Source organism: Anolis carolinensis, unplaced genomic scaffold (assembly GCF_035594765.1).
Source record: "Anolis carolinensis isolate JA03-04 unplaced genomic scaffold, rAnoCar3.1.pri scaffold_11, whole genome shotgun sequence".
Classification (NCBI taxonomy): Eukaryota; Metazoa; Chordata; class Lepidosauria; order Squamata; family Dactyloidae; genus Anolis; species Anolis carolinensis.
In genome coordinates this window covers 1,418,590-1,432,780 of record NW_026943822.1, presented here as the reverse complement: position 1 = coordinate 1,432,780, position 14,191 = coordinate 1,418,590, and the positions used below count along the sequence as shown (strand labels likewise).

At 42.1% G+C, this 14,191-nt stretch overlaps 1 protein-coding gene across 1 annotated transcript in view; it reads right to left on the bottom strand.

Moving 5' to 3' along the window:
- ctdspl2 (CTD small phosphatase like 2) overlaps positions 1 to 14,191 on the bottom strand; it is a 33,186-nt gene that overhangs the window by 7,963 nt on the left and 11,032 nt on the right. Inside the window, exons 2-8 of the mRNA XM_003229073.4 lie at positions 7,635 to 7,842; positions 6,739 to 6,877; positions 4,781 to 4,930; positions 4,380 to 4,595; positions 2,955 to 3,033; positions 2,683 to 2,794; positions 2,492 to 2,578 (exon numbers count right to left, since the gene is read on the bottom strand). Of these exons, the coding sequence (XP_003229121.1) occupies positions 2,492 to 2,578; positions 2,683 to 2,794; positions 2,955 to 3,033; positions 4,380 to 4,595; positions 4,781 to 4,930; positions 6,739 to 6,877; positions 7,635 to 7,820 (969 nt within the window). The 5' untranslated portion in view covers positions 7,821 to 7,842. The remainder of the gene's footprint in view (positions 1 to 2,491; positions 2,579 to 2,682; positions 2,795 to 2,954; positions 3,034 to 4,379; positions 4,596 to 4,780; positions 4,931 to 6,738; positions 6,878 to 7,634; positions 7,843 to 14,191) is intronic.

Below are 14,191 nucleotides of genomic sequence, written 5' to 3'. Positions count from 1 at the left end.
TAATTGTACATGCTTTTTAAAAGTGGTTTAATCACAAATGTGTTTAATAAGCTGTTCACATTATTTATGGAGTGTTTCAAACTGCCTGGCCTGCATGCTGCCCTGAGATCCAGCGATAAAAAGTGGGATGGAAGTGTTTTAATAAATAGTGTGTTACTAAATTAACAAAGGCCTCCTATACTACACACTAAGTCCTCCATTTAGGTGCAGCATTCTGCTGTCTCAATCTCATTCAATGAGAAGGAGGGACCAAAGATCAGCCTGCACCCAATGGAATATGAAAGGAAGAAACACGCACCTGCACCTAGTTATTTCCTCCACCACCAGGTCTGCTCAACCTTCAGCCCTCCAGATATTTGGGATCCCAGCTCCCAGAAGCCCCTATTGCGAGCCTGTCTGATGGTCAGGGAGTCTGGGCTGAAGTTCAAAACACCTGGAGGGCTGCAGGTTGGCAAGTCTTTTTTGCATAGTCCTGCAATCAAGTTGGGTTAGAGCTAATGTTACAATCAAACATTTACGACAAAATAACAGTCCACATCCCAATTCTCGACAACATTTAGTTGTTAATACTAAGTTAGCAGTACATTTAACTCTGCACAGATAACTGTTGCGCTCTTGGGACACAGAAGCCTGGCAGTGTTTTTACTTCAGAACTGGCCTTTGGGCACACTTTTATGCGAGGGATCAAAAATATACATTGATGCCTTTTGGTTTTAAATTTGATCAAACAGCTCCTGCAAACAAATGGAGAGAACAATAACAAGGAGGCCCAGCCTTCTGCCCTGAACTGTGATACTGACAGTTCTTTCCTAGGCCCCATCTACACTGTTATTACAATGCAGATTGGACAGGATTATATGGCAATGTAGACTCATATCATCCACTTCAATGCACTTAACCTGCATTACACTATCTAACATTATTTTTGTTCCTGGGTTATAGAAGTCATTTCCTAATTGGTTCTATCATAAAGACATGGAAAAAATTATTACACTGCAAAAACCTTGCTTTCGTGGTGCATCCTACAGCACATTTAACCTAGTTTGTGGTAGCCACAAAAATGAAGTTTCTGGAGTAGAACAACTATTGTACTTTCAAAGTGAGCACCGCACAATTAACAGGAAATAACTGTTTCAAACCAGGAATAGATTTTCTTTCAAATTTTGTTACATAGTGTTATATGAGTCTATATTGACCATATAACGCAATTCAAACTACATTATATGGCAGTGTAGAAGCCCTCATTATAATAGTCCACCGTTATCCTCATCAGGAGGCAAGCCACAGCGGGCAGAAGGCTTCCGAATCAACACTGTGATGAAGAATGAAAACCAGGTGTAGACACAAAAGCACTGTTTACAAAGACATCTTATAAACGAATTCCTAAATCAGAGGTTACTACTCAGTCATTTTCACCCATCTCTTCCACTGAGGGTCACAAAGCACCTGTTTGCCGAACAATGGCTTCAAGAGACCTGGGGAAGGTGGGGAGGCATTGTCTTGGTTTCACAATACTCAACCGTGAACTGCGTCTTCCTAACTCATGTGGCTTAAGAATTTTCAACACTGCCAAGACCAAATACGAAGAGAGAAACCATGTTCTTGTCTGGTTTTTTTAAGCTTCAGAATTTTGAAGGATTTTGAAATAAAGCAAAAGACAAAAAAGACAAGTTTTAAAATTAGGGTGAAATACCTGGACCAGGGTCCGTTTAAGGTGCCTGAAGTCACTCTCCAAAGAGACTACAGAAGGGTCCAATATCGTGCGAACTACATGGAGGGACGCTGTTGCCACTCCCAGGTACATCACACAATAGGGACCTGAGGACAACAGCCGGGGTCAGGGCAGCATCTTTGGCAGTTACTGGAGCACTCTCCTCCTCCTCCTCCTCCTCCTCCTTCCCCTGTTCTTCTCCGACAGAGAGGTTGTATGCACAGTAGTAGATGGAGGCTAAGGATACGTTGTGAAGTACAACCAACAGTTAGCGGTCTCCATCAACAAGAGCACCTCTCGCCACAAAAGCAGCACCGAACTAGGAACGAAGAGATGGATTTGCTTCTGAAAAGCATGTTTGTCCCCAAGTTCTGAGTGTCTTTTCCCCCTTCCATGTTTATCTAGCATGGGCTGGTTTTATTATTATTACACAAGGAATAAAAATCAAAGCTGGAAGGAAGACCTTCCTATGTAAAATGAGTGCTGTTCAAAGTACTAGCGTTCCTTTATTTCACTGGTTGGGGCAAAAGCACCTAAGAGGAATCCTTCTAGCTTTCTAAAGGTTGAAAGCCTTACAACTGAATAGGATAACAACTGTCAAGGTAAAAACCAGAGTGCCACAATACATCTGATACCTGATGACTTGCCTGATGACATTTCATATACGCCTCTTAGTTACCAACATTTAGAAGGGAACAAGAATACCAGATGGGCCAATGTTTGCCCATTTAACTTGGCACAAAGCAGGTCGATACTCCATCTGAATAGAGTTTTGATTACCTGGTAAATGACATCTTGGAAAAGAACTGGAAATGTGAGTGCTGCATCTTCTAGTTCATTTAGACTACAGTGTACTAGAGTTTCATCCTAAAAAAAAGTTTTTAAAAGTGAGATTTAAAAGCAGAAAATCTGTGCATGCAAATCAAATGCCACCATGATTGAATATTCACTTCCCCACATGCTCTCCTTACCAAGTCTAGAACTAAGGAGAACTCTGGTGTGCTTCTTGTTTTCAGTGGAAGAGCAGGTTTCCGGTTAAGTTGTTCTTCTGTAAGTGGGGGGACGTGTTTGATGAAGTAGTACCTAGGAGGCAAGGAGGCCAAGATAGCATCTGATCACCCAATATAATTATTCTCACATTGCTAACGCTGGCTCCCACCACAAAGCTTACTCACTGGGAACTGTTTTGTGCCTTTAGACATAGTGCCGAAATAACAAGCTGAGTTGAAAGAGGGACACTTACGGATCAAAGACTTCCCAGTCTTCTTCGTAGGTGGCTTCTGCGTGAGCTGATGAGTAACCGCTGTCGGGAGACACAGGCGCTAATGGAACACAAAATACCCCCCGTGAGTCCCCAGGAAGAGGAAGGAGCTTCCCATGGAGGAGCAGAATGTTTAAAACCTTTTCACTTGGCCCTTGGGACCTCAAAGGTCCCTTCTTCATTTCTTTGGCCCTTGTCTGGCCAAATCTCTACTCTGAACAACTTCCATTTGTACCTGATAAACCTGTTTTTCGTGAAATAGATGCCTGAGCAGTAAACATTAAAATGGTTATCAATATTTGTTTTAGACATGAGCTTACAAAGGCCAGGTATTCTTTCAGAAGGATCTGTTTAAGAGAGCCCAGTTACTGACACGAGTCACATGTATATGAACAGCCAGAGACACAACCAACCTGAAAAATATATTTCAGGGAAACACTATACACTTCTAAGGGCTTATACTTAGCAGCCAAGGAGAGACACTTCCTTTGCACTTTTTTCTGGATGTAAGCAGGTGAGGAAAAGACACACAAGGCAAATAACATATTTCATTGCATAATAGTCACACGCCATTTTTGGGCGGCAAAATAGGTATTTTTGTGTTCACATAATAGTCGCTGAGCCGTTTGGGCCTGATTCCCCCTTCCTTCCTTCTCCAGAGGTAAGGAAGTTTAAAAAACTGAAATACTGTAGAGGTCTCCTGGAACTCGAGTCTTCCCTCCTTACTTCTTTCTCCAAAGAGCTCAGTTTCAAATTTTGTAAACTGCCTTGCCTTCAGCAAAAGACGAGCAAGAGGGAGGGAGAATCTTCCTTCCTCCTTTATCTGAGGCCAGGCAGTTTATAAAACAACAACAGAAACTGAGCTGTTTGCTGAAGGCTGGGTCCTCCCTTCTCATCCTCCTCCTTCTTGGAGGTAAATTAAATTAAAAATTTATTTATTTAAAATTAAATTTTATTAAATTATAAATTAAAAAAGGAAAACAGGAGAAACAAAGGCAGATATTTTTAATCACATAATAGTCGAACAGTGCACCTATTATGTGATGAAATACGGTGTGTGTGTGTGTGTGTGTGTGTTAAGGGGGAGTAGTTCATGCTCAGTTAAAGTGTGTTAACTACTTCTCAACAGAAGTATGGACTAAAATAAAAGGTTTCCATGTCCTCACAACCCATGGCTGGAGTCCCAGGGGGTAGCAGAGAGTCCCAAGGAGGGAGGGGATGTGTAGGGCAGCCCTTCACACTGATGGTGGGGAGCCAGGTTTCAAACCACACTGGGCTCTTTGCCCTTGAGCGGGTGGAAGAGCGGCACAAATGGGGACCTCTTGTTGCCAGTCCTTAAGGTCCCCCAAGGCTCCTCTGGTGAGCAGATCCTGCCTGCAGGTCAGCCCAAGTGCCACTAGCCCTCACCAGTGAGTGGAGGCAGGTCGCGATCTGTCACGTCCTCGGCCTCCTCCAGGCCGTTGTTGATTGTCGATCTGACCTGCGCCACTTGGCTGGCGTAAGGGGTTCCATTGGCCGAGGCAGCGGTGCTGGTGATGATCTCGTCCACCTGCTCCATGTCCAGCTGCTTCACGATCTCTTCAGCCTCCACGGCTTGGCCGGGAGACTCTGAGCCAGCCGAACCTGAAACACAGATCTCCATTAATGGGCTGCCATTGCAATCAGGTGAGAAGGAGGATTTCCACAAATGTGCACGCTGCCCTCTCCTTCCAAGTGTCCAGGTAGAAGACAATTCTCCCACAAGAGGCTTTTTATTTTTAGTGGTATATGGTATATAACGTATAACGGAAGCTTTGCACAGTACTTGCCATTTTTATTTGCTGGTGAGAAGAAATTGAAGACAGGAGAGAATATGGTCCCCAGTAACGTAGTTCGCGGGGGGCTGCCAGTGGCAGGATTATCCTCCAACTTCCCATTTTGCCTAACATGCTGGTTTGTCATTTCATAATTTCCAGCTTCTGGAACACACACACAAAAAAAAGAAAGACACTGAGCAACTTCCCACAGTCAGAGGTGTCCCTGCTTTTATTTTCACTACAATAGGTTAGTAACATACAAAGTTAAAATGACAAAATCATAGAATCATAGAATAGTAGAGTTGGAAGAGATCTCTTGGGCCATCCAGTCCAACCCCATTCGGCCAAGAAGCAGGAAATCGCATTCAAAGCACCCCTGACAGATGGCCATCCAGCCTCTGCTTAAAAGCCTCCAAAGAAGGAGCCTCCGCCACAGTCTGGGGCAGAGAGTTCACCTGTCGAACAGCCCTTCTCACAGTGAGGAAGTTCTTCCTGATGTTCAGGTGGAATCTCCTTTCCTGTAGTTTGAAGCCATTGTTCCGTGTCCTAGTCTCCAAGGCAGCAGAAAACAAGCTTGCTCCCTCCTCCCTAGGACTTCCCTTCACGTATTTATACATGGCTATCAAGTCTCCTCTCAGCCTTCTCTTCTGCAGGCTAAATATGCCCAGCTCTTTAAGCCGCTCCTCATAGGGCTTGTTCTCCAGACCCTTGATCATTTTAGTCACCCTCCTCTGGACACATTCCAGCTTGTCAACATCTCCCTTCAAAATGCCACCAGTAAAGTTCAATCTCTTAATGATATGGACATAAAGAAAAATGCACAGCTTCTGACACAATGTTCTGATTCAAATGTCACACTTAGCTATGGTTGAATGTTATAAACATGAACCTTCATGTTAACTTCAATTTGGTACTACATTCAAATCCCAGAGTGTGGTTAATTTTGATGGTTTGAAGCATCACAATTGGCTACCTATGACTTTGCCAAATTCCCATTAAGAGTATAGAACAGGCCTGCACATCATGTGGCCCATACAAGTCATTGGTGTGCCTTGCAGCACACTGCCAGCCAGGACTCTCCTGCCTTTGCCCTCCCTGGATTGTGTAAAAAAAAAGGGGGGGGGGGAATAATAAAGAAAGGGAGGGAGAGAGGGGAAGAAGAAGGACGGGAAAGAAAAAGAGAGAAAAAGGAAGACAAGAAGGGAAGGAAAAAGAAAAAATGTTAGGTAGGAAAGAGGGGGAAGGAAGGAAGGAGGGAGGGAGGGAGGGAGGGAGGGAGGGAGGGAGGGAGAAAGAAAGAAAGAAAGAAAGAAAGAAAGAAAGAAAGAAAGAAAGAAAGAAAGAGAAGGAGGGAGCTAAGAAATGTGGCCCCAAGAGACGTAGGCTATCTAATTTTGTCCCCTTAACTCCTGCCAACTTGTGTAGGGCTGATATAGATACCTGGCTCACCAGAAATAATGATGAACCGCCACAGCCACCCTAATGATATGATAATCTATGAAAATTGTTCAGAGCAGGAATATCAGTGATGATTAATAAATATTTACTTTTTAAATCCTTTTAAAAATAACAGGCAAATTAAGCAGGCCTATTCCATAATATATCATGTTTACTGCACAGGAAATCAGCAAAGTCCACTCTGGGCAAGGAAGCACCGGGATAATAATAAAGCCAAGGCATGCTAAAGCCTTGCTCAGCTATAAACCCATTCTGGAGTCATGAGTAAGATGCATTCACAGCTCTGCAAAATATGTGTAACAGCCTGCCCTGGATGTTTACTGTAAGCATCAAGGAAGGGGAAAAAAACACCGCAAAGAGGCACTATACACACAAACCAAAGGGTATTCCCGGCTTGTTGGCAGGCGGATCCCTCTCCCTCAGTGAATGTGGTGCCAAAAGTCTTAATGACTTCACTGATGCAGAAAAACGAAAGGCCTTGCATGACTTTCTGGAGTGGAATATTTACAAACCTCCATTCACTTGACTTTTCCTCCTCACTCGAGGGAGCTGTTTGTTCGGTTTGTCTCCTGTTCGAGAAGTGGATATAATCAGGCTGTCATCTATATCCCGCTCGATCCTACTTCTCTTTGCAGGGTGTTCTTTCTCATCCTGAAGAAAGAAAGCACAGCCAAAATACAGCCTGGCCTTTACACAGATTACTGGCACATTTTCTGAAACCTTTTTTTTAATGATTTGGGTGTTTTGTATGGCCAAGTTAATATCTTAAAAATCCAAGCTTTTGCCAACAAAAATAATTCTGGGTCTCATATAGATATATAGGAAAAAGAGGACTATTTGGAAGCAGGGAACAGAAAGGTCAAATTATTTTTATCTAAACGCTTTCCTGTTAAGATCTGAGGATAGCTGTACTGAATAGTTCACTGAAAGGGGAAGGTTTTCGACACTTGTTTAGAACACTGTGGAAAAGCATTACTTACAAATGTGCAGAAATGCATGGCTTTATTAAAGTGGAAGGCAAGATCTCCTGGAAAAGGTTGTGGATTCTTATTTTGGTGTGAGATAGACCAGCAACTTCCCCTGTCTTGAGGTGACTCTTTCTGGGCAGAGCCACTGAAGATAGCCCATGTGAAGGATGGAAATTCCCTAGTAACTTTCCATTCTGACGAGTGAAGACTCGACTTTCGGCACCAAACATGCAGGATGAGATGACGGGCCATGTCAGCCCAAAAGCCTGGCATAGTTCAATGTCTTTACAACAGATATTTTTTAAAACATTTTTTTTAAAATACAACGTGCCATGGTGTTTCTTCTTGTAATCCCTCTCAGGAAGGCTTTGTCCTAAAAGGGACGTTCATACAACAACTAAAATCCTGCAAAGCATCCAAAGGGGTCATTGGTCGCTTACCTTTGGGGTGCTTCCTTTGATGAACTTTTTGATGGAAGACAATAAGCCAGTTTCATTTTTCTGCGGCTTCCCTCCACCAACAGGTAAGCTTTCTTCCACCTCTGAGTATTTCCTCTTCACCCTCAACATGCGCTGTGTGTGATTTTGATTTGACTGCTGAGAAGCTTTCCGCGTTCTCAGCCTCATTTTGTTGGTATCACATGTAAAGCTGCAACAGGAGAACAGGCAGGGAAGCCCACAAATATTACAAACCCTCTATAATTGTGGAGCATTTAATTCAAAACAGACTATTTAAAATATACATTATATGTATTTTTGTAAAAAACAAATCACAACTACATTTGAGGAGCCACAAAAACCAAAAGACAGAATCTAGAAAGCTGAAAAATTCTACCATCACTGGGTATGGAACATTCATTTTGTGGTATTTAAAAGGAAGATTAAAAAACACATGGGAGATGAACTATGGGGCAGATCGCTTACACTTTGCGTAAAAGGAGGACATTGGCAGGTGCTTTTCTAAATCTGGTCTTGTATCAACAAAGATATGTGGAAGAACATGTGGGTTAATAACAGGGCTCTACAGTCACCTATGCATCCACCTCCGAGACACTACACTTGGAAGGCCATCATACTCAGACGAGGGATCGCCTAAGTATAGTAAAGTAAGTAAGCAAAAAAGACAGGGACAGATATTCAGCTATAAGAGTGACCTTATGAAAGGGAAACAACTCTTTCTGTCCATCCTGGAAACTCTGTCACAGCAAAGGGCAATTCTACTTCCATCCGTCTTAATACAAAATCTATCAGGATGAAGTGGAACATGATATTCCAACATTGAATCTATAGTTGTAAGTTCTCATTTAAAGTATCTACAAGTAACACAGACAATTTCTGTTGAGGCACCCATTTAATTGTATTGGACTTCCATGTATAAGAAGGGAACATTATTACAAGGCTATTAAATTAAAAACGTGTCTTTCGTAAGCATATTAGTAATACAGTAGAGTCTCGCTTATCCAACCTCCGCTTATCCAATGCAGTTTGCCTTTTTGTAGTCAATGTTTTCAATACATTGCGATGTTTTGGTGCTAAATTCATAAATACAGTAATTACTACATAACATTACCATGTTTTGAACTGCTTTTTTCTGTCAATTTGTTGTATAACATGATGTTTTGGTGCTTAATTTGTAAAATCATAACGTAAATTGATGTTTAATAGGCTTTTCCTTAATCCCTCCTTATTATCCAACATTTTCACTTATCCAACGTTCTGCCGGCCCGTTTATGTTGGATAAGTGAGACTTTACTGTAGTAACAACACTTAATTAGAAACAACGTTGACTGCAATGGGAGTAAATGAAACAGCTACCCCACTCAAATTGAAGAGACCTCAAGGTGCCTAAGTTTGGCTGGACTGAATCCTCAATTATGGTCTCTTTATTTCTGCTGGGAAGACATGCCTGTTCAAAAAATATGAAACAGACTGCTACATTTGTTTACAGAAAGGCAGAGAGAGCAGACTACAAATGCATACGGTGCGTCAATGTATTTGAATGGGAGATTAGGTGGCTATATCGAGACAGACGGGGAGGGCTATTCCTTAAGGCGCAGTTCATTCAACCGAGCCAAAAGCTCCTGCCAGACTTCTTGGCTTACTTCCTATCCTGGCTATCAAGGCACAGTTATAAATATCCTTAATGGTCTTAGCAACAGTTACCTACAATCCTTTTGATTACAGAATTTTGCTTTCCCAATACATGACAGCCAGGATACACGGCGATGTTTTCCCTTACACTACATGCTCAATGTAAGAGAAGGACTGGCACCAAGGAGGCACATACAAAATGCAAATGTTGGCTGGGAACTCACTTTGCTGGGGCTATGGGTTCCTAACTTAGGCTCCTTGCCTCTTAAAAAATGGTAAAGGCTTAACTGATACAGGATTCCCCATACTGTGAGAATTTCTGTGAGAATTACTTGGATCCCTCTTACTGATGGGGTGTGGGAATGAGCTCTGCATCAGCCTCCAATGAGAAGGAGGTCTGTGTCCACAATACCACACAAGTGTTGAGCTGGAGAGGGCTCCAAGAGTAATCCAGTACAATTCCCTGCCAGTGCAGGAAACCCACAGATAAAGCATCCCTGACAGATGACCATTCCACCTCTGTCCAATACCTCCAAAATCATTTCCTTCCTAGTAATTTCAATCCATTAATGTAGGTTCTACCCCTTTGGAGCATTAAAAACAAGCTTATTCCATCTTCCATATGACAGTACCTCAAATATTCTGTCTGTCTGTCTGTCTATCTATTTGTGCTATTTGTATCCTGCCTTTCTCTATCCCAAAGGGGACTCATATTGCATCTCGGTCTTTTTGAAGCTAAACAGACTTCGCTTCCTGAACTATTTCTCCTGTGGCTTGGTTTACAGACCTTTTCCTATTTTGGCTGCCATCAGTCTCTGGGCTCTTTCCAGCTTGACAATAGCCTCCTGGAACTGTGGTGCCCAGAACTAGGCAGAGGACTCCAAGGGGAAGTCTGAACAAAGCCCAGTAGAGTGCTACTATTAATTCTCTTGACCATATAGCCTAAAACCACATTATCCATTTTGTCACTGCCCCTGCCAAGAAGCAGGAAAATCACATTCAAAGCCCCTCAACAGATGGCCATCCAACCTCTGCTTAAAAGCCTCCAAAGAAGGCGCCTCCACCACACTCCGGGACAGAGAGAGTGTTCCACTGCTGAACAGCTCTCCCTCACAGCGAGCAAGTTATTCCTGATGTTCAGGTGGAATCTCCCTTCCTGTTGTTTGAAGCCATTGTTCCGCCTCCTAGTCTCCAGGGCAGCAGAAAACAGGCCTGCTCCCTCCTCCCTATGACTTCCCCTCACATATTTATACATGGCCCTCATCATGTCTTTAAGCCGCTCCTCATAGGGCTTGTTCTCCAGATCCTTGATCATTTTAGTTGTCCTTCTCTGGACATATTCCAGCTTGTCAACATCTCCCTTAAATTGTGGTGCCCAGAATGGGATACAGTATTCCAGGTGTGGTCTGACCAAGACAGAATAAAGGGGTAGCATGACTTCTTTGGATCTAGACACTAGACTCCTATTTATGCAGGCCAAATCCCATTGGTTTTTTTTTAGCTGATGCATGAAATTGTGGGTTCATGTTTAACTTGTTGTCCACAAGGACTCCAAGATCTTTTTCACACATCCTACTGTCGAGCCAGGCATCTCCCATTCTTTGCATTTTATTCTTTTCTGACTAAGTGTAGTATCTTGCATTTGTCCCTGTTGAATTTCATTTTGTTAGTTTTGGCCCATCTCTCCAATCTGTTAAGATCTCTTTGAATTCTACTCCTGTCCTCTGGAATATTGGATATCCTTCCCAATTTGGTGTCATCTGCAAACTTAATGATCATGCCTCTTAACCCTTCATCTAAGTCAAGATGTTGAACAGAACCGGGCCCAGAAGAGAATCCTGCTTATGACACTCCACTCGGCACTTCTTTCCAGGATGAAGAGGAAGCATTGGTGAGCTCCCTTTTGGTATGTTCACTTAGTGAATTGCAGATCCAATTAGTTTTGCTTAGCCCACATTTGACTAGTTTGCTTGCCTTGATCCTGACATTTGAGGCATTGGCTTCCACAAACTTGATGGTAGCCAATTATCTACTCATTCATCTCAGCACATCCAACCACAGCAACTGATTGATGTACACTCATTGATTTGTGGTCATAAGACATAAGGCAGTAGGCCTGTTAACCTTGTGGCTAAGACAGCATCTGCAACTGAGGAGGGTTTGTCTGCCTGACTTTCCAGCAACCAAGATACTATTAGGACCACCTCTCCCAGCTAGATTCACAATCAAGACAAGGAGGTACAATAATTTTCTGCACCAATTAATATTTAAATCTAGAAGACAGATCTACCTGAAATGAGCAGCTACAAGCACTAATCAAATTAATCGGCTGACCCATTAACTGATTTATTAGAAGGGGAAATGTAAATGGTAGTTCTGAGTCTGAATGATAGGTTTGAAAAAGCCCCACTTGACTCCTCTTTCTTAGGGTAATAGAGAATGAAAAAATATGAAAGATGGTGTTATTTGAAGCAGTGATGAGGCACATTACATTTATTTTCTAATTTGTGTATTTTTCCCCTTTAATATCTTAAGGAGACACTTGTGTGGGGAGTATCTGTGATATCCAAACGTAAAGACATTGAATTAATCTACTGGCATCAGGGTGACTAGATTTTTTTAAAAAATTATGCAGTGGTTCCAGCTAAAAGGAAAATGCTTGTTTGGTCTCTCACTATCTGCATTAGATTGTTTCTCTCAGGTGCAAGAGAGGAACTAGCCTTGCCACTGGAGTTGAAGTCAGGGTCAATAGCCATTCCAATTCATTTTTGTACATTGGACCAGGGACAGGGGAGAAATTATCTAATATTTTGCCCCAGGCAACAAAATGTCTTGGGCTGCTCTGCTTTACCAGATTCCTTCCTCCCAGACTGTTAGGATGCTGTGTGGCAAGTCCCAAAATTACTCTCAATTACAGCCCCTGTGAACTCAATGAATAATCATGTTTAGAGCTGTACTATTAGTGGCTTATAAATTTTAGCAGGACACGCATAGTTCCTGTTGGGATCCTGGAATGAAACAGCTGCTGCTGGAGGCATTAAGCAATCTAGATTTATAATCCATGGCAGAAGCCTATTTTTGGAAGTCACTTTCCTCTTGTTACAAAGCTGGTGTATGGCAGTCAGGCTGCTAAAAGTTTCCTGAGTGTGCCCTTAAAAGATTTTTATGGGAAGTCGTGACCCCAAATAATTTTTTTATAGTCATTCACCTCAGGAATGTTTGTAATTTTACCTAAAACAAAAGCGGTTACATCATTACCAGTTCTAAAAAATACATTTAATTAGCTTGATTGTGTTTGTGGCTTCTAGCCATTTATCCAAAATTCTTTTTTTTAACTTTCAGGAAATTATTTCTGCCCACTAATTAACACTGAGTAATTGCCAACTAGCCTGCTACTGAGGTTTTTAATCAGTGAAGGCTCCTCCACCAATAAACATTTAGAGCTTCAGTAAGCTTGGAAACAGGAGCCTGGAAATGCTGCTGTGGATGACAAGGGTTCCCTTCTGATGCTTTCTAGTGCTTCAGGGCTGACCATCCAGAATGTAAGCATTTAAGCCTGGACAGCAATAATTGACCAACTGACCGAGACCTGCACATACACACTAAGTTCAGGGCATCAAAACATCCTCTGTATTGCCTGCAACATGAAGGTTTGGGGTTTCTACCTATTTTGTGGTAAACATTCCGTTACTCCCCCACTCCCATATTTACTATAATCTTGGCTAAGCTAATTCATCCTTCTAAGTAATCCCACAAACAGGCTCGAGTTCAGCAACAGCAGTGGCAGTAGTGATAACGCCATTCATTAAGGAGCTATAAAGCACGCAGAGCTGTCTATGGCACAGATATCAGCATATTTCCCTGTACTGACCATAACAAATAAATGGAAAGGATAGATCATTCAAGTAAAACAAATCTGCAAGGACATTGGAAAATATTTTCTTCCTCCAAAGTCCATTTCATCATGCTAAGAGCTATCTGAGTTACATCATTATCTAAAAGAAAAATCTACTTTGCATTTCCTTGTTAAGAAAGTCATGCTTATTTCCTTGAAGGGAGGGATACAATTCTGAAGGGTTGCTTGAGCCCAGAGCTCCCACTACTGGAGCATTTGCTCTTTCCAGGCAGGAGAAGATGGAAAAGGGAAGCATCCTGTGCCAAAGGGCTTTCTAAAAAAAAAGTCTTGCAGAACTCTGTTGTCTACTCCAAGGTATTTCTTAGGAACTAGAGAAAAAGGAAGTGTCATCCTCACTTTGAAGCCCATACACATACACTGCCACAGATGACATCTGTCAGCAATGGGTCCAAAAGCCTAGGAAATGGAAGAGGTGTGTGATATTTCCAAGCAAAGTTCTAATACAGGCACTCCCCAAGTTACGAAGAAGACAGCTTCTGTAGGTTTGTTCTTAAGTTGAATTAAGTTGGAACAGGTACATATTTTAAGTCTTACTCAAACCTCTTATCTATATATATATAAAAGCTTTGGATAGCATAGGGAATGGTGAACATTTGTGGAGTTTGTTTTGTTGTCTGTGCCCCTGTTCAGAATGTTCCACCTCACTTTGTCCCTGTGAAAATTGGATTTTGAAAAATTTGACTGTTGTAGAAACAAGGATTTGAGAGAAAGCTTCAGTGGAGACCCCTTTTCCCCATGATAACTCTTTCAGGAGTGAATTTTCCTTCTGAGGGGTAGATTTCTATCACTTTCTCTCACCCCCATTCTTAACTATTAGTCATTTGTAAGTCAGATGTTTGTAACTCAGGGACTGCCTGTATATGCAACATAAAAACTATGATCAGTGAAAGGAGTTGCAGTTACCTGCCTTATACAGTTCAATGAAATCAGACATCATTTTCCATTATGTTTAAGTGCAATGGAGATGATGGGTCTCACTAATACATGGAAC